The sequence below is a fragment of the Mesoplodon densirostris genome, chromosome 16, assembly GCF_025265405.1.
Source record: "Mesoplodon densirostris isolate mMesDen1 chromosome 16, mMesDen1 primary haplotype, whole genome shotgun sequence".
Taxonomy (NCBI): domain Eukaryota; kingdom Metazoa; phylum Chordata; class Mammalia; order Artiodactyla; family Ziphiidae; genus Mesoplodon; species Mesoplodon densirostris.
The window spans coordinates 59,607,511-59,632,902 of NC_082676.1; the positions used below are offsets into that span (position 1 = coordinate 59,607,511).

Consider the following 25,392-nt stretch of genomic DNA (forward strand, 5'->3'; position numbering starts at 1 on the left):
CCAGTTTTTACCTTTGGAGAGGGCTGAAAAGCCTTTACACTAATGTTTGACATTTTAATTTTCTTTATAAAAACGCGTATGTTAATCTTTTCAATGGCACATTAAAAAAAAAAAACAAAACTATCAGCCACATTCCAGAGTTAATAAGGGCTCCACTGATGGAAGGCAGATTATAAATGCAGATGTAAATGTATCCACAGAATTCAAGTCACTAAGCTTCGCATCATTTTTTTCTATTTCACAGATGATGAAACTGAGCCCAGAGTGGCAAACTTACCCAGGCTCCCACACCTAGTGAGTGGAGGGGTCAGCATTCAAATCCACATGATTTCAAGCAAAGGTTCCTCCTTCATACAAGGGGGCAAAAGGCAATGGAAATCGTGAGATCATTTCCCTCTGCAAGTAGTACAGCTACCCAACACTGGCTAAGATGTAGGAGGAAAGGCACTCTTATAACCATGTTGATGGAAGTATTAGCCGATCCTCCTTCTTTGTTAGGACATATCAATATTTTAATATTGAATTTTAATATGAAATTTAATATGAATTCCTTTGAACCAACAACTTTACCTGCAGAAATTTATCCCATAGGAACCTAAAAAAAACTTGACTGTTCACTGCTACTAACTATGGAAAAAACTGGGACCCACCATAAAGGCCCAGACATACCATGGAATTCTAGTCACAAAATATCACCATATATATTCTTATGCAGCTGGACTTTGGCAGTTAAAAAAAATTTTTTTAAGCATTAACTCCACACAAATAAAATGAGGGGCCATCAGAAATTTGGAATAACATCAATGAAACTTCCCAGTTTTGCTGAGGGCCACAAAATTTGTGCTGGACTCTCAAAACCCTCTTGCATCACAGGCTACTCTGTGCTGGACTCCACAGAGAACATGCAGGTCCCATCACAGGAAGTAAAACCCTGTCAAGTGCATCAGTACAACACAAAGTGACCCCACTAAAACATCGCACACCTCACAAACATTCCAGCGTGGGGTGTGGAAGCAAGACATACCAGGTGAGGTCATCTGAACTGATCAAAGTTGTAACAGCTTTCAAGGAGGGAGCAGGTACTTTAACAACATCTGATCAGAATAACCTCCTAAACTTAGCTAAATTAAACATATGAATCTTAAGTTTAAAATAAACAAGGGTTTCTTCTGGTGGAAGCTTTCACGTCACTGCACTCCAAGAGTCCAGAACCTATGAAAGATTCCCAGCCTCCTAACTAGACACCTAAATAATCAATCTAATGGATGAAGTGGCAGGTAGTAGCAAGCTATACAAAATAAAATGTCATGAGACTGATCTGCTAACAGTCACTATACCCCTCAAAAAGTTCAGGTAGTAATGGTGCCAAAAACTTACTGATCCACTCATAATCATTTTCTGAAATTAACTGTGCTGCCTGTGTCCCCAGCTAAAGGCCCATTTCCAAATCATCTCTTGGCATCTTTCACCTTCACTGCACTGAGGCTACTAGCTCACCCTCTTGGCCAGGCCTTGGCGACCGCCCTTACTGTTCAGCAAATTAAATTAGCCCAGCTTTCACTGCTGTACGGCAACCTTAAGGCCCAAAAGCTACAGTGACTCAAGTTTAATGAGTTCCAGCAGCCCTTGGGAAAAATATTTCGGCTAGTTATTTTTTAAGCCTGAACTTCATTTGATTATGTCAAAGTTGTTCAGATGTGATGACCAAAACAAAACTGCAGACAAGGGCCTCCCTGGTGGCGCAAGTGGTTGAGAGTCCGCCTGCCGATGCAGGGGATACGGGTTCGTGCCCCGGTCTGGGAGGATCCCATATGCCGCGGAGCGGCTGGGCCCGTGAGCCATGGCCGCTGAGCCTGCGCGTCCGGAGCCTGCGCGTCCAGAGCCTGTGCTCCGCAACGGGGGAGGCCACAACAGTGAGAGGCCCGCATACCGCAAAAAAAAAAAAAAAAAAAAAAAAAACTGCAGACAAGCCCCATAGTTTTTCGTTTTTTTAAATTATTTATTCATTGAATGATTTAAGGTGTGTACCACTACTCCAGTTGGGTAAACCACATTGAAGAATTTGACTGCAGGTCTTTAGATTCAGCCAAATGCTTTCCATTAATTTTGCTCTATAAAATACCAAACATTATATACTTAAGTTTTTAATGCTTCAGCCATGCTCAGAACACTGCAGTTTAAGGATAACTCAACCCACTCATGCCAAGTTAGGGTAACAGGAACAGAACTCATGAGCTATGACGTCTAAAAGAATCAGAGAATCTAGCTTAAGATGAAAAGAGGTTCTGTTCCCCCAAAGTAAACTGTCAGCCTACACTGTTCTCAAGAGACTGAAAAAAAAAATTATTAAAAAGTATCACACAAATATGCAATCTTCTATGATTTGTTTTGCATCTAAAATGGCACAAAGAAAGGCTGCAAAAATCTAGCAGTCAGAACTAAGTTTTCCTAAGAGAAATCATTTCCCTTTCTACTCCTAGGTCTTGGTTTATTCTGTGCTCGGGTGGCACAGGAGAGCAACGGGACGGAGATGGGGGGAAGAGTTACTGCTGGGTGACAGAGCATTTAGAATTCAATGCAATGGAAAAAAATAACAAATGCTAAAGTTTTCAAAAAGTTTAATGGAGCCAATAAGATATATAACTTGTGTTCTGGCAGACGTGAAGAACTGCTTTCTCTTACCAAAGAAAATGGCACGTGTTTTATCAAAATTTGACAATCGAGAGTAAAGGGTATTGAGATTAAGCTTCAGAGCACCAACTAAAACAAAAACCACCAAAAAAATTTTTTGTTGTTGTTACTAACTTGGAAAGAGGAACTAGAACCAAGGCATAAAGGGGAGATTAAATATGTGTTCCTCAGCCTCAAAATCCTTTAGGAAGAGTTCTGGCTGCTTGTGAGCAACGCTTCACACCACCAAACCCAATTCCAGAATCTAAATTTACAACGATAGAAAAACAAAGATAACTCCAGATTCATTTCTTGATGTATTCCAAAGGGAAGCCTGAAAGTATTCATAATACATAGGCTCACCCGTTTCCGGTAAAATGATACATTGCTATAATTCTTCCTATCATATTCAAACAAAAAAAATGATCTACTTTTGCAAAAATTTAGAAATGCCTCACTTTCATTCCTAGGTTTAGTATGGAATTGACTTTTTTCAAATAAGGGCTGTATCTATAGTGAATACAGAACTTCTTCAGTTCACACATTACATTCACATCCCACCCAGTCAATGAATATTATGGTTAACTTAGCAAAGTTTCTTCACAGAAAGATTATTAAATGGCTGAAGAAATTGCAAACTTTAACAAAGTGCTGTGAGTAATTACTGGAAAAACCCTTACACTGATTTGCAATGGTCTTTTAAGGATAAAAACAGAAAGTAACTGATACTGAGCTACAAGTTTGCAAGGAAACATTTTCACTGTCCTACCTGATACATTTATAATAATATGATAGAATAAATTACAGTACCTGGCAGGCTGACATCAGTTCTTCATCTAAAAAAAGACTACCATTCAGTTCAAGATATTAAAAATGAAGATGAAACATGCTCTAAAACATTGTAGGTACAAGAGGTCTTATATTTACTCAAAAGAGGAATCTATTGAGAACTTTTATTTAAGTCTACCTAACAACTAGAGAACCTCCATGCGATTCCATCTTTTCCAGAATGAGATTCCAAACTGCATTTTATGAGAGGGATTGGAGAGTTGGGTTTTGCTGTTTAAGGTGTGATCACATTATTAGCAGATAAAAGACCTTTATCTTCCACCCATTCCAATGGAAACTGCACAAAGTAGAACATTCATGAAAAATGTTAAACAGAATATAACAGACTAGAATACCTACCCTCCCACCATCCATCTTGCTCTAATACTGAACCAAAAAGGAAGCCCATAAAGTTCATGACCTCTCTACTTTAGGTCACCATGAATGCAGTCTACATGTTTACATTTACCATAAGGACAGTACCCTGCATGGGAAGTAGTACTTGTCTTAAAAATGAGTATTTTAATCCTACAAGGTTAATCTGGGGGCAATTTAATAATATTGCTACTTTTAGAGCACTAACACACACAAAGTGAATCCAATAAAGTTGTGTATTGATTCGATATTAAGTATTAATTGCATGATCATCATAGCACCTCTTTACATCACACAATCACCAGAATTAGAAACTGCTTTGAAAGCTAAAAATAGGGCACAGCTCAATAATCAGAAGTTGCACACTGTTACTAGAGAGAAACCAGGTGCATGGTACAGTGCTGCTGCAAAAATGGAAGCCTGGGGCTTCCCTGGTGGCGCAGTGGTTGGGAGTCCATCTGCCGATTCAGGGGACGCGGGTTCGTGCCCTGGTCCGGGAGGATCCCACGTGTCGTGGAGCGGCTGGGCCTGTGAGCCATGGCCGCTGAGCCTGCGCATCTGGAGCCTGTGCTCCGCAGCGGGAGAGGCCACAGCAGTGAGAGGCCCGCGTACCACAAAAAAAAAAAAAAAGGAAGCCTGGCAATTTGACGAGGAAGCCGAATCACGTGTTTTAGACAATTTTAGGAACCTGGCAATACTGTTGAAGCAAAATACTCAACACAGCAAGAAATGGAGCCCCCCCCCAAAAAAAGCGTTCTATAACCAAATAAACATCTGATACTTCCTTTCCCTTTGAGAATAAATACAGTTAAGGTCACTTTTAGCCTTGAAACGGATATATGTTTGCCTATGATGATCTTGCTAACGACTACACGATATCTGATGTCCTCTGCTAGGACTATAGTTTTAAGAAAGCCATAGTTACAAGAGTCATCTACTGTTAATACCTAGAACTTCCTTTTATGGCAACCACTATAGAATTCACTTGTCTTAAAACAGTGAACAAGGGAAGATGGCCTCATGTTTCCTTTGCAATAATAGTATATGTTGAGGATCAAGTGGCTTTCAAGCAGCATGGTGGGTGTGAAAATGTTTGCAGTTTAGATCATTCTGTTGCGTTTATGGGTTGGTGAGTCTGTAATGACATCGCCACACTGGGCTGAGGTACGCTTTCTAGTTCCACCATTGTCCAAGTGGAGTGCCATTTCTTCTGATATGAAAGTGTTCAAATCGACATCATGGAGTCCATTTCTCCTTCGACTAGCATTCGATCCACTGCTTACATGTGTAGGAGAGCCTGGGGTACTCGAACGCACGCTTATACTAGCCATTGCACCACTAAGACCTAGGAAGAAGAAAAAAGGTTTTAGAGTTGCTCGATTATTTAACCCTCTTGAAAGCAACCCAACTTTACTTTCAACGTTGTCATGGCGTCAAAGGATGTCTGCCTATTTTCCTTGCAAGGGGGGTCACCAGGCAGCAGTTTTTTCCTGGAAGAACGAATCATCTGGCTTTGACACAGATGTTCGCTGGTAATACTACCAATATTTACAATATCGGTTACTACCAATTACTGGAAGCTTTTTATGCGGCAGGCACCGTGCTAGGTGTTCGACTCCATTATGAAATCCTGCCGTCTACTCTACTAGGTACGGACTACATGTAACTTAGAGCTGAGGAAGGAGGTGCTTGCTTTAACAGGAGAACATTTTGGTTATCCAAAGTCACCGTTCCAATAGATCCCTGTGCTGTGTGTGTGTGCAAACAGGGGAGCATGCAGTCACTTGCAGGCCTGAGTGGGCTTATTCTGACATTTCTATAGATAAGGTGACTTTTTAATTTAGCATCTAAAACAGTACACTACTGAACGTGAAAAAGGGTCACTATTAAAAATGATCCTGGGACATCAAATACAAAGTGATTCTGCTCTGGACAAATCAGGCTATATGATCACCCCAAGGTCTGGACTATACTATACTTGGTAGATACTCCTTAGGGCAGCCTCACTCAGCATCATCTCTAATCCTTTGGGAGGCGGGAGAACAAGGGTGGTGTAAAAAATCCTGCTGCCTTGCCTTCAAGGTTAAGAGTTACTAAATCCAGAGTATTCCAGCACTCATGGTCGGACACTCATTCCTTAGACCCCTGAACAGTTAAAGGAGACCAATGTATGTTCTGCTTCTAAATGTTCAGGATACACCTGTGAAAGGCATGAGAGAGGCCTGAAAACAAACCACAGCATTAAATTTAATAACCTGACATCACTGCCTGTGGATTTTCCTTCTTACGGATTCCCCCTTGGGCTATCCTAGCCTCATATATGGATTTTGTTAGTGCTTGACTAAACTGATATGATCTAGTGTAATCAGTGTTTCCCAAGAATAGGACTTGTACCTTAAAGTAAGCTTAGAGAGGTTGGTTTCGTAGGGGCCCATTCTCATTTACTCCATAAACGTACTTTAAATTTGAACATTAAGTTGAAAAAGGATTCTCTGCTTCCTACCACACCGAAGCTATTGAATTCCCTTTGACATTGTTCTCACTCTACAAATACTGTGAACATTCCCAAACCCTTGGCCTCAACCACCTCCCATATACGCTGATCAAGTTCTGCAGTCCACACTTCCTTTCTGAACTGCTCTCAACTCCCTACACTAGGAACCAACCAGTCCCCTCACTGCTCTCCCTGTACAAGATGCATTCTTCTCTCCCTTCCGCCAGAGGAAATCTGATCTCACTCCTTTCCAAGGCTAGTGACTACTATTAAAAATAAATAGGGCCTCCCTGGTGGCGCAAGTGGTTGAGAGTCCGCCTGCCGATGCAGGGGATACGGGTTCGTGCCCCGGTCTGGGAGGATCCCATATGCCGCGGAGCGGCTGGGCCCGTGAGCCATGGCCGCTGAGCCTGCGCGTCCGGAGCCTGCGCGTCCGGAGCCTGTGCTCCGCAACGGGGGAGGCCACAACAGTGAGAGGCCCGCATACCACACACACAAAAAATAATAAATAAATAAATAAATAAATAAATAAATAAATAAATAAAAGCACGAATACTGGGATACTTCCTATGTCAGGCACTGTATTAATAAGCACTTTTTAATTTCATCCTCAAACTAAGCCTATGATATTTGTTATCTCCTTCTTTGCAGATGAAAAGCCAAGGTTAAATGGTTGAGTAAGGCACTCAAGGTCACAGAGCTAGTAAGCAAGAGCTGGGACCCAAGACTCAAACAGAATTTAAATTCCTACTCATGTTATGCTACCCACCTCTTCGGGCCTAAATTATTTCAGCCTCAGGATCTAGGGCCCGGCCTGCCTCGCAGCTCTGTCTCTGGACAACTAAAGCTAACTCTCTCCCTTCTGCCCTCTTCACTCCCATCCTAAGGCTTTATAATCATGCACTGCCAATATCAACTCATCTGCAGTTCCTAAAAATGGCCCGGGCTGCACCTGCCTCCCAACATCTGCTCCTCACTGCCTGAGGCCCTAGTTCCTCCAGCACCGCCTCCCAGTCTGGGGCTACTTTCCTGGTTCTCCTCCCTCTCCTTTGAAACTCTCCTCTTTGCTGTTCTCCAGCCTGCCTGCTCCTTCCTCACTGGTCTTTGCAGGCTTCTCTTCTGCCCCTCACAGGCTGATGTCACCCAGGTGAGAGCCTTGCCCTCTTAGCTTACCCACAGGCATCATTTTCCACATCCGTGCCACAGGAGCAGACATTTTTCCTGAGATCAAGGGCCCATCCATATTTCTAACTGCCTGTTGGCCCTCTCAAACCAAACATCTTCAGAAAAAAACCATGCTGCTTCTTCCCCAGCCCACACAACTTTATTAAAAGTTAAAAAGAAGGGAAAGAAACGCCTCGGGCTGATTTCACATAGCACAGCACCATTGCTCATCTCTTCCTATAGACACTGTGTCTTTACATCTGTCTCATGGACACAGTGCCTGGCACATAACAGAACGCTTCAGAGCCCTATCCGTCACTCTGAAATCCAAAGCTGTTGATGTTTATTCACCTCTCCAATGCCAGGAAATAAATACCCAGGTGGCTCTCTTCACTTAAATCTTTGCCATGAAGTTAAAACTCAATTATTCCCAACTTGCTGGGTTTGGTTTTTTCTTTTTCTAAGTTCTCCACCAAGACTGTAAACTCCTTGAGGGGAGAGCTGTGCCTTTTTTCCTAATCTCGCAGCCTGTAACATACTGAAAGGTGTCTGCATACTTGAGACCACCTCTTCGTACCTGTTTCATAATGCAGGAGATTCTACGGTAATTATGCTGCCAAATGTGGGCCCTCAGCAATAAAGCGGGCTACTTCAGTAATTAAACTCAGGATCCCCTAAGCATTTGATACCCAAAAAAGAACTCAACAAACCCTGCTCCAATGCCCCTCTTGTTAATGTAGGAGCCATGTAGCTGTATGTTTAACACCCAAGGCTCAAAACGCTCCATCAGAAGTGAAGAGGCACCTCAAGCAAATCCTTCAACTGCTATCCTCCATAAAAAAAGAAGAGAGATTAAACATCAATTTGGTCAATTTGAAAATTCCCCAGTAACTTCCAGAAAACCACAATCTTTTTTCTGTTGGGTGTGTGACTCTGGGCTTAGTTTGACAGCTAAAGCAAAATCACAATGTGCAACATTACCTATTTATTATTATCTACTCTCAGCAGTGAAAATTCTTTTCAAAGTTTAACTATCTAATCTTCCCCCAAAAGACTTTTCACAAGTGTCAAAAAAAATTAAGATTAACAACCAAAAAATATATATTTTCAACAACCCAAATTTTATTTTATAAACCAATGACAGCTACTAGAAGATGCTTTAGGAAACCTTAGCTAAGCCACATGAACAATCAGGCCTATACAAGTACAGAGAATCTAAACATGCTTCAGAACTAAAAACTAAGTTGTATGGCCCAAGGGCATACAACTTAATTTCTACCAAAAACACTTTTTCAAAAGGGCTATGGGAATATCAATTGACAAAAAGCAGTAGAACAAGTAGTATGATTAGACAGAAAAGTCTCCATTGCTTAATACAAGATAAACTTATCAGTTTTAAAAGTTTCTGCATTCATTTTAAAGGATTAGTGCAGGGGTGGGAAAAAGATCAGGAGGATTTAATCATACTTTGAAAAGAAAGCTCCCACATGAGCTAAAACAAAGTTACAGTCCAAGTTATAGGAATCTAGGTTACATGGCAAATTGTTAAAAAGTAGCACAGAACTATTATTTTCATACCAAGGTCATGCTTAGGGTCATAAGAAAATCCTGTTTTCAGAATTAATTACATGTAATTCCAGTTTACCAGCACATAGTTAGGTCACACAGGAAGAGCAAATGCAGAGCCCAGCCAGCCTCCCTTCCTCCATCCGGCAGCCCTGGAAGTGGCCTAGAGGCCGCCTCTACCCTTTCTGAGACTCGCCCTGGAGGAGACAAGGCAGACTGTTTACTGTGGTTCCACTCAGCACAGGTCCAGGACCCTCTGCAGGTCTGCGCCACCAGCTCTCTCATCTCCGGCAGAAGGGGGATGTGAAATCCCCGCAACTTGGACAAAGTGATTAACATTCTGACTGGAAACCCTAAGAAACAGGCATTCTTGCATTTGAAATGAATTGCACTATTCAAATGGACATACACTCCCTTTGCACAAAGTTGTATTCTGAGGTTTTAAGCAAGCAAGCACTTGTGTGTAAATGTCGTGGTTTTAAGTGCACCAGGGGAGGAGTTCAATCCTGGAAAAGTGAATTCTACTAGGAAAATTTGGGTAATTTGAAGTAGATACCACTCCCCACCCCAATCTGTAAATTGTAATACTGAACTTTTATTGAAGTAAAGCACACTAAATCAAACCAATTACAAAGATACATGTGTCACACCAAGAAAACATTTTCAGTTATGCTGACAGCCCAAAATGCTTTCAATTTTTCAAAGACAGTTTTAATGCCATGGGAAAAATGCTCACGACGTTAAAATGAAAAAAGCAAGATACAGTACCATATATGCATGATCTCAACTATGAAATAATTTTAATATTTATACATTGAAAAAAAAGACTGGAAGAAAATGCACCAAACATTTAACTGCAGTTATCTCTGTATAGTGAGAAAACAAGATACTGAATTTTTTACTTTTTGGAAATTTTCAAATTTCCCAAGAAAGTAGTATTTATAAATCAGAAAACTAGTGAAAAAAAATAAAACTTAAATGTTAAACTACCAATGGATTATTAAGGAAGTACTAGGTGAGTAAACTGGCTTTGAGGCATGGCTACATGGACTTCTTCACCTCAATGAAAAAAATGTCCAAGAAAATTTTACTGCAAATTCGTAACAGTTTTGTATTATTAATGTTGGAAGCTTTAGTTAAGTCCTACCCACAGAAACTTCAGTAGCTAATATCTAATCTTAATATACAGAAAATGCCAACTTTTCATCAAAAATTTAATGCTATCTTAATTGCCTTAATTGTTCTTGTTCTTCGAGGCTGGTCTGAACAAAGGGTATAATTTAAAAATTCCAGCCTTCACAAGAGTTTCCATTAAAGAAGATTACTTGAAATAATCAAGCTTAAGCAATTAAGAGATGAGATTTGCTTTTGGTGCATTAATCTCTTACATCTTGATTTCCAAATAAGTTTTTAAAACATTTTACTGTTAAATGACTATTGACAGTTCTGTTATTTCAAGAAGATGCAGAATGCAACATTCAACAAGCATTTATTAAGAATCTACTGTGTTCCGCACTTTGTGCTAGGAGTGTGGGCAAGAGGAGGACAAGGGATTCTGACAGGTGGCTGGATATAAATCCCCCACAGGTCAGTTCTAATTAATTCTCTACAACAGAAAATTGCCAAGAAGTTTCTTTCATACTGTACCATCGGGTTAAAAGCACTTAACCTAAGTATCTGTGTGGCTGTCAATGTTTGTTTCTATATATTTAGCTTTATCAACGGAAGGAATCAAGAGTGATAGAAAAGGGGAGAGACACAGAACCAAGCATAAATAATCAAATTTCTTCTTAAATGTACAGATCTCAATTTTATCAGGAAGATTTGTACTCACCAAAATTTGGTAACTTCTCTACTACACACAGGCCAAAGAATGTTCTGACAAAATAACAAAAGCTACAAAACCTGTGGCTCGAAGGAGCAAGAAAATCCTATTGGTCCATGCTGCCTCAAATCACAGCTTTCCAAAACTCTAGAAGAAGGGATCCATTTTATGACAAATTCGGAATCTGCCTTACATTTTTTTCTAAGTAAAAATTCCTAGCTGACCTTACACCCCTGAATATGGCATCAAATGAATGCATTTTTCTTATATGGCCCTATACCCAGTCTCTCCAGATCCAAGAATCTTGTCAAGCAATTTAATGATTTAAGAGACTAAGGATCACCACATATGCCAGAAAAAGACTTTGTTAGACAAAAGAGAGGCCAGATATAGATGTAGAGCCTATTAACTCCTAAAGTGATGGCACTGTGCCTCAATCTGATTGGCTGGGATTACGCTTCAAACTGTCTAATAATACAATTCTATTGGGCTAGAAACTCCTTGAGAGATTATGTGATTCATCTTTGTATCACCTGCCCCTATCACTAGCCTCTAATAAATAGAATGCTTGGCTGTTTACTGTGTTCAGTAAATGTTGGGCAATAGGAAAGGCTACAGAATGCAAGATACACTTGCATTTTTAAATGACCGCACCTTCCACAGAAGGAGTTGCAGAAATCAGAACTCATAACACCACAGCCAGCCAAAAACAAACACACACACACACACACACACACACACACACACACGTTTCCAGACTAAAAAGCTTCAGACTTTAACCCTAGCTAAAAAAAAACTATCTTTTAACACACACAGTGTTTTCTGAAAAACAGACAAACAAAACAAAACAAAACACCTTTTCTTTTGTTACTTTCCTTTTTCAGGGGAAATTCTCCAATATCATATTAAAGGCTAGACTGCCTGAATTTGCTTAAGACCCTTTCAGTACTTACAAATGTAGTAGCCCACTGTCTTTTTTTACCTTTTGTTGTTTAAACACAAAAGGAACTTGAACTTGAGCAAGGAGATACCTTAAAGCCAAATGCCAATGACGGCAATGGCTCCCAGCAGTGACTAGTTTAACACCCAGACCCTGTGTGAACTGATGAATTTTACAGAGGGTCAACCCAGTCCCAATGGGGTTTTAGTTCCCTGTACTACAGTCAAGAATGCCATCAAAATGACTTTTAGAACTACCAATAAAACCAAGCGTCTCCAATTTCTATGGAACAGTCTGAACCAGGGCCAAAAACCTACGAAGTCCACCGATGAAATGACTGAGTGAGAGCAGGTTTTTTTTTTTTTTTTTTTTGTGGTATGCGGGCCTCTCACTGTTGTGGCCTCCCCCGTTGCGGAGCACAGGCTCCGGACGCGCAGGCTCCGGACGCGCAGGCTCAGCGGCCATGGCTCACGGGCCCAGCCGCTCCGCGGCATATGGGATCCTCCCAGACCGGGGCACGAACCCGTATCCCCTGCATCGGCAGGCGGACTCTCAACCACTTGCGCCACCAGGGAGGCCCTAGAGCAGGTTTTTAATAAAGTTAGCAAATGAGTGAAGTCTGACTTGGCATCTGGCTTCCTCCTCCCATCGAGGTCTCTATCTTCCACATATGTGCCCCATTCTAGCTCTGGACCCTTTTTACCTAATCCCTATGATGACAAACAGAACTCAAAATGAGGAAACCAGATTTCAATCTAAGGCTTTCTAGACACAGCACTAGATTGGGCAAGTCAGCTCAGAATCTCTCCACCCAGTAGACAGAGAGAACATCACCAACTTCACCAGTTTATACCAACATAAATGAAGCTCAAGATCTTAGCAAGCAATATAAGTAGGTAGTTAACACTATGTTTTAAATTATCCCTTCCTCTGGAATGATTATCTGCAATTTAAAAAGCCACCCTTCCTGAAAAGGGAGAAAAACTATCCTCAAAGGCCACCTGACCTCCAGGTCTGTTTTTGCAGTAATGCCATCCAGAGGCAAAGAAGGCACTCAGGACTGAGAACTAACCAGAAGTCCTCTTTCTCTCAAGGCAAAGAACACTTTGTTGAAGGGTGGGTACTTTGCTTCTCACTTTATGTATCTCCTTTTCACAGAGGAGACTGCCTTGGAGAGGTTAGCCATCTTGCCCAAGGTCATGCTGGGAACGCAGCCTACATACAAAGCCTAAATACTCTTCCTGCTAAAATGAACCAGAAATACAGGTCAAAAGCCATTCATCTTCAAGCCTACTTATCCAGATTCACTTATGGGGAAAAACCCCAGCAAGAAATACCAAACTTATGTATACAGTCTGATGTCTTTAGGGAAGAAAAATAAGCCTAGAGACCTTTCCCACGCCACCCACCAGCCCTACTAAAGGGGGGAAGGAAAGAAACCCCAATGTACCCATGTAGAGGTACTGAATTGGGGAGCCAGACAGATCTGGAATATCTGTTCTACCATTTACTGACCTGGTCTATTTTAGCCAAATAAGCCTCCTTCATCAATAAGACGGCAATAATCCAGGGGAAATAGTAGTTTTAAATGAGACCCTCCTCAGCAGGATGCTGAGGTGAAGTAAACACTGAAAGAACCGCTCTAAAGGTACATCACCCTCAGGCCCCACTCCAAGACTCAGCTGTCCAGCGTGAAGAGCTGACTTTGCAGCACTCCTAATATACACCCGCTCTGTTCTCCATTCTCCTCACCCTCCTCATCCTGCAGTCACCTGGGGATCTATAAGCCTCAACTCTTTGGAAAGGTTCTCTGCCCCAACTGTGTTGACTTAGCAGACCTCTGAACCCCTGTGTTAAGCTCAGAACACATCTATGCCAGGTTCTGTTAAAGCCAGAAGCTCCAAGACACGGCCCCTGCACCACTGTAGCCCCTGTCTATGGGAAGGGATAGCTATGGAAGCAAAGCAAAAGGGGAGAGCAGATACCCAGCTCAGGGAAGGTTGGAGAAAATGGGGAGAACTGAAGGAAAGCTTCGTCACAGATGATCGATCAGTCTGAAGGGATGAACAGGCAGAAGGAAAAGCTTAGAAAAGAGCATGAAGGTATTCAAAAGATTACACAGTACAGCTATGATATCTGACCCAAGGTCAGATCAAATCTCAAGGGCCTTACAATGTGCTCAGTTCAGACTTCACCCTAGAGGACACAGGGATACAAAGGTTATTTTTCAGTGAAGCAACAAAATCAGAAAGATCACTCCAGTGGTCCCAGAAAAGATGGACTGGTGAATGGGTCAACTCAGGACTGGGAAGCAAGAGCAGGAAGATTATTCCAAGCGCCCGGAACTCACCTCCTCCAGAATAGCCTTCTCTGAACCCATGGCCAGGTCGCACTGTGAAATGTCCTTGTCTGACCCCAGAACACCTTACATATGACATCAAAATAAATTATCCAAGTATGCATTGGCCTCAACAGAAAAGGAAGCACCCTATTCAACCATATATTCCCTAGAAACTGCACAGAATCTGCCACGTACGCATCTGCTGAGTGGCAAGGTGAAGAAAAGATCTGTTTTTGCCGTTGTTGAGGCTGGAAAGATGAGTCCGCTCTGAACGCCTGCAGGAGATGTCCACCAGGGGACAATGGGGCATACGTGTTTAGCAGTCAGGAGACAGGGTCTAAACTATAAGGACCAATTTTGGAAATTAAGACTGAAGTGGCCCTTAAAGGGATTGCAGGAAAAGGTGGCTAAGGGCTAAATCCTGGGGAATGTAACCTAAGTCACTGAAAGGTCAGAGGTCAAAGTAGCCTAAAGAGAAGACAAGAAAAGTCTCTAGAAGAGAAAGGATGACTAAGAGGAATAATCAGAAAGGCAGGCAGGGAACCACAAAATGGTCCAGATGATTTTTGGTCTATCTGAAATTTGTTTACATAAAAACAAGGTGCCAGCTATTAATCCAGTTCTCAGTAAATTTTCGATCATGTTCTTATTTTAAGACAAGGATGAATAAGGAAAGGACAGAAATCAACTTAGCACATGCATACGCATTTCTCTGATTACTCTGTTGAGTTTTAACATCCAGATGAGGAGATATCATGTTACACAGAAAATAAACAACATATGTTGCAAACAAGTGCCAAAATAAAGCACTGGATTATATTCCTTAAACCTCCATAACCATTAGTTGACAATTTTGATTGAAACTGATAATCATTAATTGATGTGCTTTTAATTGCAATACTTAAGTCTAAGGCTCATGAGGGTACTGATCAAAGGATCTTATCACACCCTCACTGTCTACATGAAAAACTCTACAATTATCTTATATCTTGCCATCTGTCTTCATATAAGGAACATATTTTAAGCACATATGGGTGGCATTTGGTGGAAGTGAGAATTTAGGAGCCGATAAAGAAAAAAAGAAAAAATTACAGGGGTAACTGTCCTCTTTTAAGGACGTGAGGTTGTTTATGGATAAGAATAAATCATGTGACTCCTACACTAATGTTTGCTTTGATTATAAACTTAAGTCAGCCTCAGTATACCAATTCTTTTCCTGTCTCCCCCTGGCACCCCAAAACTTCATGAATTTAGACTCTCCCTCCAACGTAGAACCCCAAGAACTTCAATTTGACCTCACATTCCATAGATCTGGCTAAGCAAGTTCTATGCAAAACCAAATTCTGACTAGTATGTACCCTGATTAAGATGAATTTCCAAATATTTTTTATTTTTTAGCGGTACGAGGGCCTCTCACTGCCGTGGCCTCTCCCATCGCGGAGCACAGGCTCCGGACGCGCAGGCTCAGCGGCCATGGCTCACGGGCCCAGCCGCTCCGTGGCATGTGGGATCCTCCCAGACCGGGGCACGAACCCATGTCCCCTGCATCGGCAGGCGGACTCTCAACTACTGAGCCACCAGGGAAGCCCCCAAATATATTTTAAAAGATCTGAACAGTTTTGACTTCAATTTACAGCTATTCAATAAATCAGATCATGAGGACACCTGGTTACAAAGTTAGTCATTAATCTGCTTTACAATTCAGTTAACAATGCCCTATTATTAGAAATCATTCAAATTACTAAAAATACTCAAGTCAGACTAGCATTCCCAACACAGAACACAAAACTCAGTATGTAATTTGTTTCTGTGTACTCTTTTCAAGGGGCCCTATTACTGCATAGCAACTTCATGTTTTAACTACATGAATTCAGTTTATGAACCCTAGGAATCCAATGTATTCTGGATTGGCACTACTTCGTAAGTTTATTGAAGGGAAAGGTTATTTTTCTATAGCTTTATAATTAAACTTTTTTAAACCCTCACAATTTAAACGTAAGTCAAAATTATAAATAGTACCTTCCTAAATCTACATCACCACTAAAACTCCCAAAGTTCAGTAAAATAATAAATCACAAGTTGAATAAACTCAATTTAAGAAAATGTAATGGGATTTGGAGAATATAGTAGTTGCAGCGGGGAGGGCTGCTGGCTTTGCCCTTTTTACAATGTATACAACTGCATTAAGATTTTATAACAAGAGTGGCATTTATGTTTCTTAAAACTACCTTCTATAGTAGAGTATAATACAGAAAAAAAGACACTTTAACAAGAGAAATATGGAATGAATCATAAATCCACTTGATGACAAAGGAAATCAAAATGCTTAAGGAAAACACAACTACATCAAATACTACCATGCACTAAAATTAATCTGACAAACTATGTACACTTCTAGTAATTTTTTTCAAACAATGGTAAAAGATGTGAAACTCTAGTTCAGTAGGAACAGATCAATCTCTATTTTGCCTGAGTTTCAAACTTCTGACAGCATCAACTATTCCACTACATTAGAAACAGCAAGCAGTCTTACGTACTGCATCCATACATCATGGACTTTCTTGCAATAAAATGCTTTTGTGTTTTAACTTATCGTAAACAAACTCACAATCAGGAGGGGGAAAAAAACAACACTTTTCCCAACTCCCATGTTCTGAATGGGGTTTTAGATAAAGAATCAATGTTTGCCAAAGAGAACAAGAATCTCTGAAGTATTATAGTTTCGATGATATAGAAGCCCTTTGTATACATACCAGTTTTTATCACCAGGTTATTTTATTTTAGATGACCTACACTATGGCTCAGAAATATGTTAACTTTTAACAGGACTCATGACCTAACTCACGAATTACTTCTATCTGTTTAGTCACTTGTACAATCCATGTTTTCATCTTGGCTTCCACCAAGTCTCATTATTTTGTTGTTTTATTTTTACAGCAGTATTGAATGTCCTATAAGTACCTCTCCCAGTTCTATCTGGAAGCCTGTATTAGAGAACAAGCAACAACAAACTTACTGACTACATACCCCAGGCTTCTCGAATAATACTTAAACCCCTCAGCCAAGAATGTCTTTTTATGGCAGGTCTGGCCTGGGGAGATGGTGATGGACCTGTTCTCTAACAGTCCTGACTATCAAAGTAAGGCCCTAAGGGACAACAGACATAAGGAAAGTCAATTTAATTATCCTTACATCTGTCCACTCCCTCTTGGGCCATCAACGCTCAGGTTCTACAGGCACACTCAATAACTTAAGGTGTCAAAGGGAGTTCCCATGAGAACTAGCCCAACAGTTATCTGCCTCACTTGTCCATAACTGACTAGGCTCTCCAGGTAATTACAAATGCAATAGAATTCTTAAGACACAAGAACTTCCTCTTTGACTCAGAAGAGTAAGGAAACATGTACAGTATAAGTGTGTAAAGCAATAAATTCTAATCAATGTTGCAAAAAATGCTGTTATTGTAACACCAATCAGCTCAAACTAACTTTCTAAAAACATTTTTTTAGGATAGGCTGGCTAACATTCAAAAATTGCCCATATAAGTTCTTAGCTTACATTCTATTTAAACATTTCTAGAGCAAGTAGTAACTAGAATAGACACAAAACAGACAATATATCTGGACCTAAACCTAAATGTGAAATTGGGTCCACAGGCACATTCTTAACCATTTTTCCAAAGAAATATGTTTAAACGGCTTTACCATGCAGAGCTATGGCTTCCCGGAAGGGTTGCAAATCAGTCTCTACAGATGAGCTAGTTTCCGTTGAAGTAGCTCGGTTAGGGGACACTACAGTCAGTCTTGGGGGAGCTCTAGAGTTTCGCGGTGGAGGAACTTTTCCACACAGGAAGCTGATCAAATCTTCTCTACGAATAGTTCTTCTGCGCTTTTTAACCCAAGCCAACACATCCTTATTGCGTCGCTGATAGCCAATTTGAATTCCAATATCAAAACTTCGCTGATGGGTATCCACGCTTTCTGTTAGGAAAAAAGAAGAAGAAGAAGATACATGATGATCAGTAGAGCCAAGCTGCATTCTCTCCTAAAGAAAAACACCATTTTACAAGTTCACCAAAATGAATATCATGAAGTACGGGGCTCTTTAAGTCTATCAGTAATCTATTAAACTGAACTTCATTCATGTTTAAAATATCATACCTGACACCTAATCATAATGTTCTAAATTCAGTAAACACATCACATAATCCTAGAGCTTCTGCCTTGTTCTTTAAAAAAAAAACTCAATAGATAAAAAACAGAGGGACTACTTATTGTTAACCGAAAAATTACATTTTAATAATGCTATTTCGAGCTAGTTTATTTAGTAATGCTAACAATAGGTGAATTATTTTGTGTGTGTGAATAGGTGAATTATTAAATGCTTATTGGTACTATACCCAGCTTCCCCTGAGAAAAAAGGTACACGAATACCTTGAGAGCAGTACTACTGTCCCCTCATTACAACTGAGCAAACAGACACTGAGTAACTCTACCACAGTATTCAAGAGCTGGAATTTTTGTTCCAGAGTCTGTGGTTCTTAACCACTAAGCTTTGAGAAAAAAAGGAATTCTCAGGAGTTCTGAACAGGAGCATTCACATCATTCACCAGATGACTATACACCACAACAAATCACTCAGGCGGTGCTCACCTTGCATGTACCATGTCATTTCGGAGGTGTACTCCTACTGACAGGTTCAGAACCAAGAACTGGAAACACACTAAATAAAAGCAGTAGCAAACATTTTAGAAATAATAAGGGAAAATTAATTCTGACTGACTGCTCAACAAAGCCAAACAGCACTGTGGAAACAAGAAGCTTCATTCATTTTCCCAGGCACGTTTTCAATCCCAGGCACGTTTTCAATCTGCTTCCAGTTCCCAACAGTTTTCTGTAACTTATAACCATTTCCAAAAGACCCTGTCTTAAAATCTCTCAGACTGGTCTCCTATTCTCCCTGTAGATACTGCCCCCTGTACATACTGAACCCAGATTTTCAATAAAATGATGCCTGCCCCTTTAGTGGCTTTACACGGTTGAAAACAATATCAATACCTGGAAACTTAAGTCACTGCAATTTATTTTTAGTTGAGCTGCTGTGCTAGCAGGAAAATCACCAATATATCATCATTCCTCTATTACTTTTCCTGACCTGGATTTTAATTGTCTGCGACATCTAAAGTAGATGCTGAAAGGATAAACCAGTGAATGAAGACCTGTGTCCCAGAAAGACAATAATCCAGACATCACAGAGGCTCCCAAGCTGCATGAATTTGCATTATTAAAAAAGATGGCAGGGCTTCCCTGGTGGCGCAGTGGTTGAGAGTCCGCCTGCCGATGCAGGGGACACGGGTTCGTGCCCCGGTCTGGGAAGATCCCACATGCCGCCGAGCGGCTAGGCCCGTGAGCCATGGCCGCTGAGCCTGTGCGTCCAGAGCCTGTGCTCCACAACGGGAGAGGCCACAACAGTGAGAGGCCCACGTACCACAAAAAAAAAAAAAAAAAAGATGGCAAGAGGGCAGCACAAACAGAACTTTACAACAAGGCCTATTCCTTAGATGATCAGTTCTTATTGCTAAAAAGTTTAAAAAAAAATGAAAGAAGTTACCCACAGGAGTACTCTTAAATATTAAACTCCATCACAACTTTCTAATTTTACAAATATCAAAAAAGCTACTCGTGGGACTTCCCTGGTGGCGCAGTGGTTAATAAGACACCGCCTTCCAATGCAGGGGGCCCAGGGTTTGATCCCTGATCAGGGAACTAGATCCCACGTGCATGCCTCAACTAAGAGTTCGCATGCCACAGCTAAGGAGCCCGCCTGCCACAGCTAAGACCCGGTGCAACCTAAATAAATAAATAAATAAATAAATAAATGCGTCTAAAAGAAAAAGCTACTCATGAATGAAGCACCAGTGTCTCACTACTAGAATGCCCAAGTTACAATGTGAATCAATGTGTTCTGATTTCTCATTTCATCATAAACAAAACAAGCAAGAACCCCATTTCAAAGGTAAATAGCATTTAAGAGGCTAATACAGCGCTTTCCCATCTCTTAGTCTTAAAGACTTAGATGAAGCCAACCTTAAAGGATGCATAATCTCTAAGATGACCTTGTAAAGTTATATGTAGACCTTAAGTGATTCTGAAAGAGCTGGAAGCATTTTAAGAGAAATCAAATCATTGAGTAAACTAAGCCCATCCCATGGGACCACAGAAAGGAGGATAACCGTCCACTGTTATGGATCTACAAGGAACTAGGTTTCTACAAAGCTGCCCTACCGGAGAGCTGTTAAAAATCAAGCTCTTAACCAGAGAAGTTTGTTTCCAAAAAGAATAACTCAGGAAATTTTATTTTTCGAGAACCAAATGGAGGCAGGTCCAGAATTGGAAGTATAGAGAGAGAAAAAAAAGTTGAAAGGGGTACAAGAAACAAGTTTGAAGCAAGCATGGATAGTGCAAAGTAAGATGAAGCAGGCATGTAAATGTACACCTAGCAAACCAGACAGCAAATAAGAAAAGCTGAACTTGATACAAAACTCAAGAGCCAAAGGGAAGGAACCAGATGAGGCAGTTAAAAAAACAAACCAAAAAAACCCTGACAATCCTGGGAGGAAAGAGCTTTGATTTGTTTTGATTGAGGACACAAGGAAAGCCCAAAAGTCAGATCGGCAACAGGCTGATGCTTTAATCACAGAGTTGAACAAAGTTGGAAAACTCAATATTCATACTTTAGAAGGAAGGCAGTTATATAAGTAGTTGTGAACCTCTTTTAAAATGTATGCAACTGACCAGTCATTTCACCTCAAAAATTCTGCACAAGTCTCAACAACACAACCAACCAAGAACACGCTAAAAATCAAGTATTTTGTAAACAGACTTTTACAGACTAAGAAGTACAGGAGGAGAAAAGCAGATTTAACATTTAAGGTCTTCGGGTACATACATGCTTTTGCACTGTCTGGGCATAATTTGGTCTTATACCATTAACATATCCTGAAAGCCAAATCCAATTACTTTACCGCCCAGATTAATCCAATCTCAGTTATTTCCTTAAACAGAGAATCTCATATTGACACTAAAACATAGTTTAAAATATAGTTCTTATGTTTGAGAACTTTCAAGAGTTACTTGGTTGAAAATAAAACCCTCCTATCACATCTTGCACTAAGTAGAAGAGATCTAAATGCTTATTGAAGAATCTTAGGAATGACCAGACTAGATTTTAATCACTGGTTAATTTAGTGTCCAGTAAAATAATAAACGTACAAAGATGGCCTCCAGAAGGCTCTCTGCCAAAGACTGCTTTGAATACTCCTGAACCTTCCAATTAGACACCCAAATTCTAGAAATGCAGAGCACAGAAAACTGTGGGGACAGTCTTGTGTCCAACACTTTTACTGATGCCAAAGCCACTGTGGAAAACGGCCATGATCTCGAAGGTTAGGCAAAGCCCAAGGGCATCAAAATGTCAATCTAACCTTTAATCACAACACATTCATTTCCTTATTCAAGAAATAAACTGATTCATACAACTCACAGTAGACATCTATGTTTCCTATTTTTTTAAAACCGTTTTTATATAAATACCTGAAATTGAATTCAAGGGATTTTTATTAGTCTCATTTTCCCACTGCTGGCAAGGGGCAGTAGGCAAAGAACCATATTGATTTCTGAAAGGAAGACCAAATGCAGAACTTTCTTACATCAAACAAACACGATCAGATTTCACTATCTATAGTTTTTTGATACTCACAAACCTTATGTGAGTTAGCCAAAGCAGGTATCTCAATTTCATAAACAAGGAATTGGAACTGAGGCTCAAAGGGCCTTGCCCTAAAAAGTTACTAAACAGCAAAAGTTCTTTCTACAATCGATTTCTTCCTCAACAATAGAGAAGTCATCTCCCATTCTCCTTAGAGGATCTACAAACCAGAAAATCACACTGCTAGATCAGGGTACATTTCCAAGGAATACTAGGAACTACAAAACATTTGAACTTAGAACTCAATTTGCACTAACCAACTAGTCTGCTGTAGGAAAAAATACGTATTTTAACTGTTTAATTAGAAACAAATATCTAGGGACTTTCCTGGTGGCGCAGTGGTTAAGAATGGGCCTGCCAATGCAGGAGACACGGGTTCGAGCCCTGGTCCGGGAAAATCCCACATGTCGCAGAGCAACTAAGCCCATCTGCCACAACTACTGAGCCCACATGCCACAACTACTGAAGCCCGCAAGCCTAGAGCCTGTGCTCCGCAACAAGAGAAGCCACCACAACGAGAAGCCCACGCACCACAACAAAGAGTAGCCCCCGCGCGCTGCAACCAGAGAAAGCCTGCACACAGCAACGAAGACCCAAAGCAGCCAAAAATAATAATAATAAATTTTAAAAAAAGGAGAAGATATGAATCATGATCAAAATAAAACTGCTTGGGCCTCCCTGGTGGCGCAGTGGTTGGGAGTCCGCCTGCCAATGCAGGGGATGCGGGTTCGTGCCCCGGTCTGGGAGGATCCCGTATGCCGCGGAGCGGCTGGGCCCGTGGGCCGTGGCCGCTGGGCCTGCGCGTCCGGAGCCTGTGCTCCGCAGCGGGAGAGGCCACAACAGTGAGAGGCCCACATACCGCAAAAAGAAAAAAAAAAAGAAAAAAAAAAAAAAATAAAACTGCTTTTCAACTGTTTTGGTTTTTTAAATATTTACTTATTTATTTATATTTTATTTGGCAGTGTCGGATCTTAGTTGAGGCACGTGGGATCTTCACTGTGGCATGCGGGATCTTTAGATGCAGCATGCTAACTCTTAGTTGCTGTACGTGGGATCTAATTCCCTGACCGGAGATTGAACCGGGACCCCCTGCATTGGGAGTGCAGAGTCTTAGCCACTGGACCACCAGGGAAGCCCATTTTTCAATTGATTTAAGAAAATAATTTCTATCTTCTTTAAGAAAGTGGTATCCAAAGATAAACACACAAACTTCTAGGTAACTTACACACTGACTTAAATCTTCACCTAGCACATACAAACAGCAGGAACCAGGGAAGGATCAGAGTGGCCACGGTTCCCTACCATCCAGTCCTGGTCCTCCCTTTCCTAAAGGTACTCCCAAGTTTTTGTTTGGATAGCTCTGAAGAAAAGCTTCCTCCACATTTGCTCAAGTGGTGAAACTTGTAATTTAGTCCCAAACAAATCTGCATAACCCCAAAACTGTGGCTACGATACTGGTTCTGAATAACCATGTGACCCAATTCTGGCCCAGAGACATAAGTCCTTTACTGGTAGCTCCTGGGAAAGAAGCTTCTGGGCTCTTCTAACCTTCCGTGAGTGACCCTAAGATGTGAGGTGTGAGCTGCCAACACACTGAAACTAGCCTAATGACAAAGCTGGTATGTGCAGGCCCACACATGGAGTACAGAGAGCTGCAGAGCAGGGAGGCCTGAGCCACTGGATTCAATCAAGCCCACCTTCAGGCTTCAAGGCAGAGAGCAGCCAATCCATGTCCAGCCTGACTTGTGTTTTCTGCTATTTGCAGCCAAAACATCCTTTTACAGAGAAGTTCCACATCAGAAACTGACCGTCTTCTATAAAAATTCACAAAAAATCTATAAATGGTATTAGTAATGACTGAGGCTGCTGCTTAGTAAAATAAAACTGAGGGTATTCAACTGCAATCCATACTAAGGTTTTTTGAACACTCTCAAAGTTCAATAGTTTTCTGCAGCAGGAGTCACAAACCAACCCCAGAAAGCCAAAACATAAACTGAAATTTCATTATTTGCCTCCAGGTAGAACATGCTTTCTCTGACCAGCTGTTTATACACCAATCACTCATCCACAAATTTTCAGTATGTTCCGTTCACTTTCAGTTCACAGAGAAGCCCAAGAAGGCCACAATGAAGTGACTACACACTATAAAGAGGATCTGGCATCAAGATGTCTCAAAAATAAGGACTTTAAAGGGCATCACACTATTTTTCTCCTGTCAATGCTATTTACTTTCAGTCCTTTCAGGGAAACATGAAGACACACCACAAAGGTTATTCCGACAGAAATTTTAAAAAAAGACAAAAAATAATAAGAATTTCTTCCCTTCATCTTAAGCACTGCCCATAGCCAAAAACATCATCTGAAAAACAGAACCTGACCACCAACACAGTCCATGCTTGAAGACTCACTGCATGACACACTAAGAGCCTGCACTCTAAGTTGTGCGTACTTACTCCTACTTCCAATTGAGAAAATGAAGGCTTACAATAGTGAAATATTTTTTGTTCCATTATCTGTCTCCAGGACCATACAACTAAGAAAAAGTAACAGTCTAAAATCTGAACTAGAACAATCTATCAGACGACTCCATGATAATGATGCTGCTGGCCTTCTCCAAGTACTGCTAGAGTCACACCTTGGGGCAAATGCTGTTCAAGGAGAAAACCAGAAACATCTTAAACATAAACAGTATCAAAAGAAAGCTCTTAACATACGTGGGAGAAATCGGTATGCAACTAAAGTTTCAGACAGTTTTAAAATGCAGAGGAGCTTAGCATAAAACAACAAAAAAATTGGAGCTTAACATAAAACAAAAATCAAAAAAGAAAAATACTACAAAGTTGAGGGAAATGACAATGAGAGAAGCAGTGAGAAGTGGCTCTGGGGGATGTGGGTGAGCACTGGCTCCCAGGCAGCTGCTGCAGACCAAGCAGGGCCCCAGCGCCCACCTCCGCTGACCACGAGACTCCAAAGGACGGCTAGCCTCTACTGAGCAAGTAACCCCACACAGTAGAAGGAATTTAGAATTATTTTCCTAATGAGGAGTCAGGAGAGAGGTTGAAACCAGTCACCCAAGGAAATGGGAGGTGGATTTAAGAGGCAGAAAGAGATGAGCTTGACAAAGCATTTTTCAGATAAGCATCAAGCAGGCTAGTTAAAACCACCTCAATAACTTCACTCCCTTTGCTGCAGACATCAAAAAACGTACTAAGCCAAGGGACACAACACCACTGAATATTTAACAAACATTACTTCCTTTAGAGTTATCAAAGCAAAGTAAAAACAAAAACCAGCCATCAGAATTTTCTTCCCTTCCAAAAAAGGATGCCAATGTCTGACTAAACTTACTATGTGGAGTAGAAGGAACTCCATTTTGCCGAATTCTGCCCACACTGAGGACATCCCAATTCACTCTCCTCCAA

General features: G+C 40.9%; 1 protein-coding gene across 1 annotated transcript in view; it reads right to left on the minus strand.

The window, feature by feature from the left end:
* Nucleotides 1-1,990: 1,990 nt before the first annotated feature.
* The window catches only part of HAPSTR1 (HUWE1 associated protein modifying stress responses), a 28,022-nt gene continuing 4,620 nt past the window's right edge, over nt 1,991-25,392 (minus strand). Inside the window, exons 4-5 of the mRNA XM_060079400.1 lie at nt 17,908-18,183; nt 1,991-5,218 (exon numbers count right to left, since the gene is read on the minus strand). Of these exons, the coding sequence (XP_059935383.1) occupies nt 4,974-5,218; nt 17,908-18,183 (521 nt within the window). The 3' untranslated portion in view covers nt 1,991-4,973. The remainder of the gene's footprint in view (nt 5,219-17,907; nt 18,184-25,392) is intronic.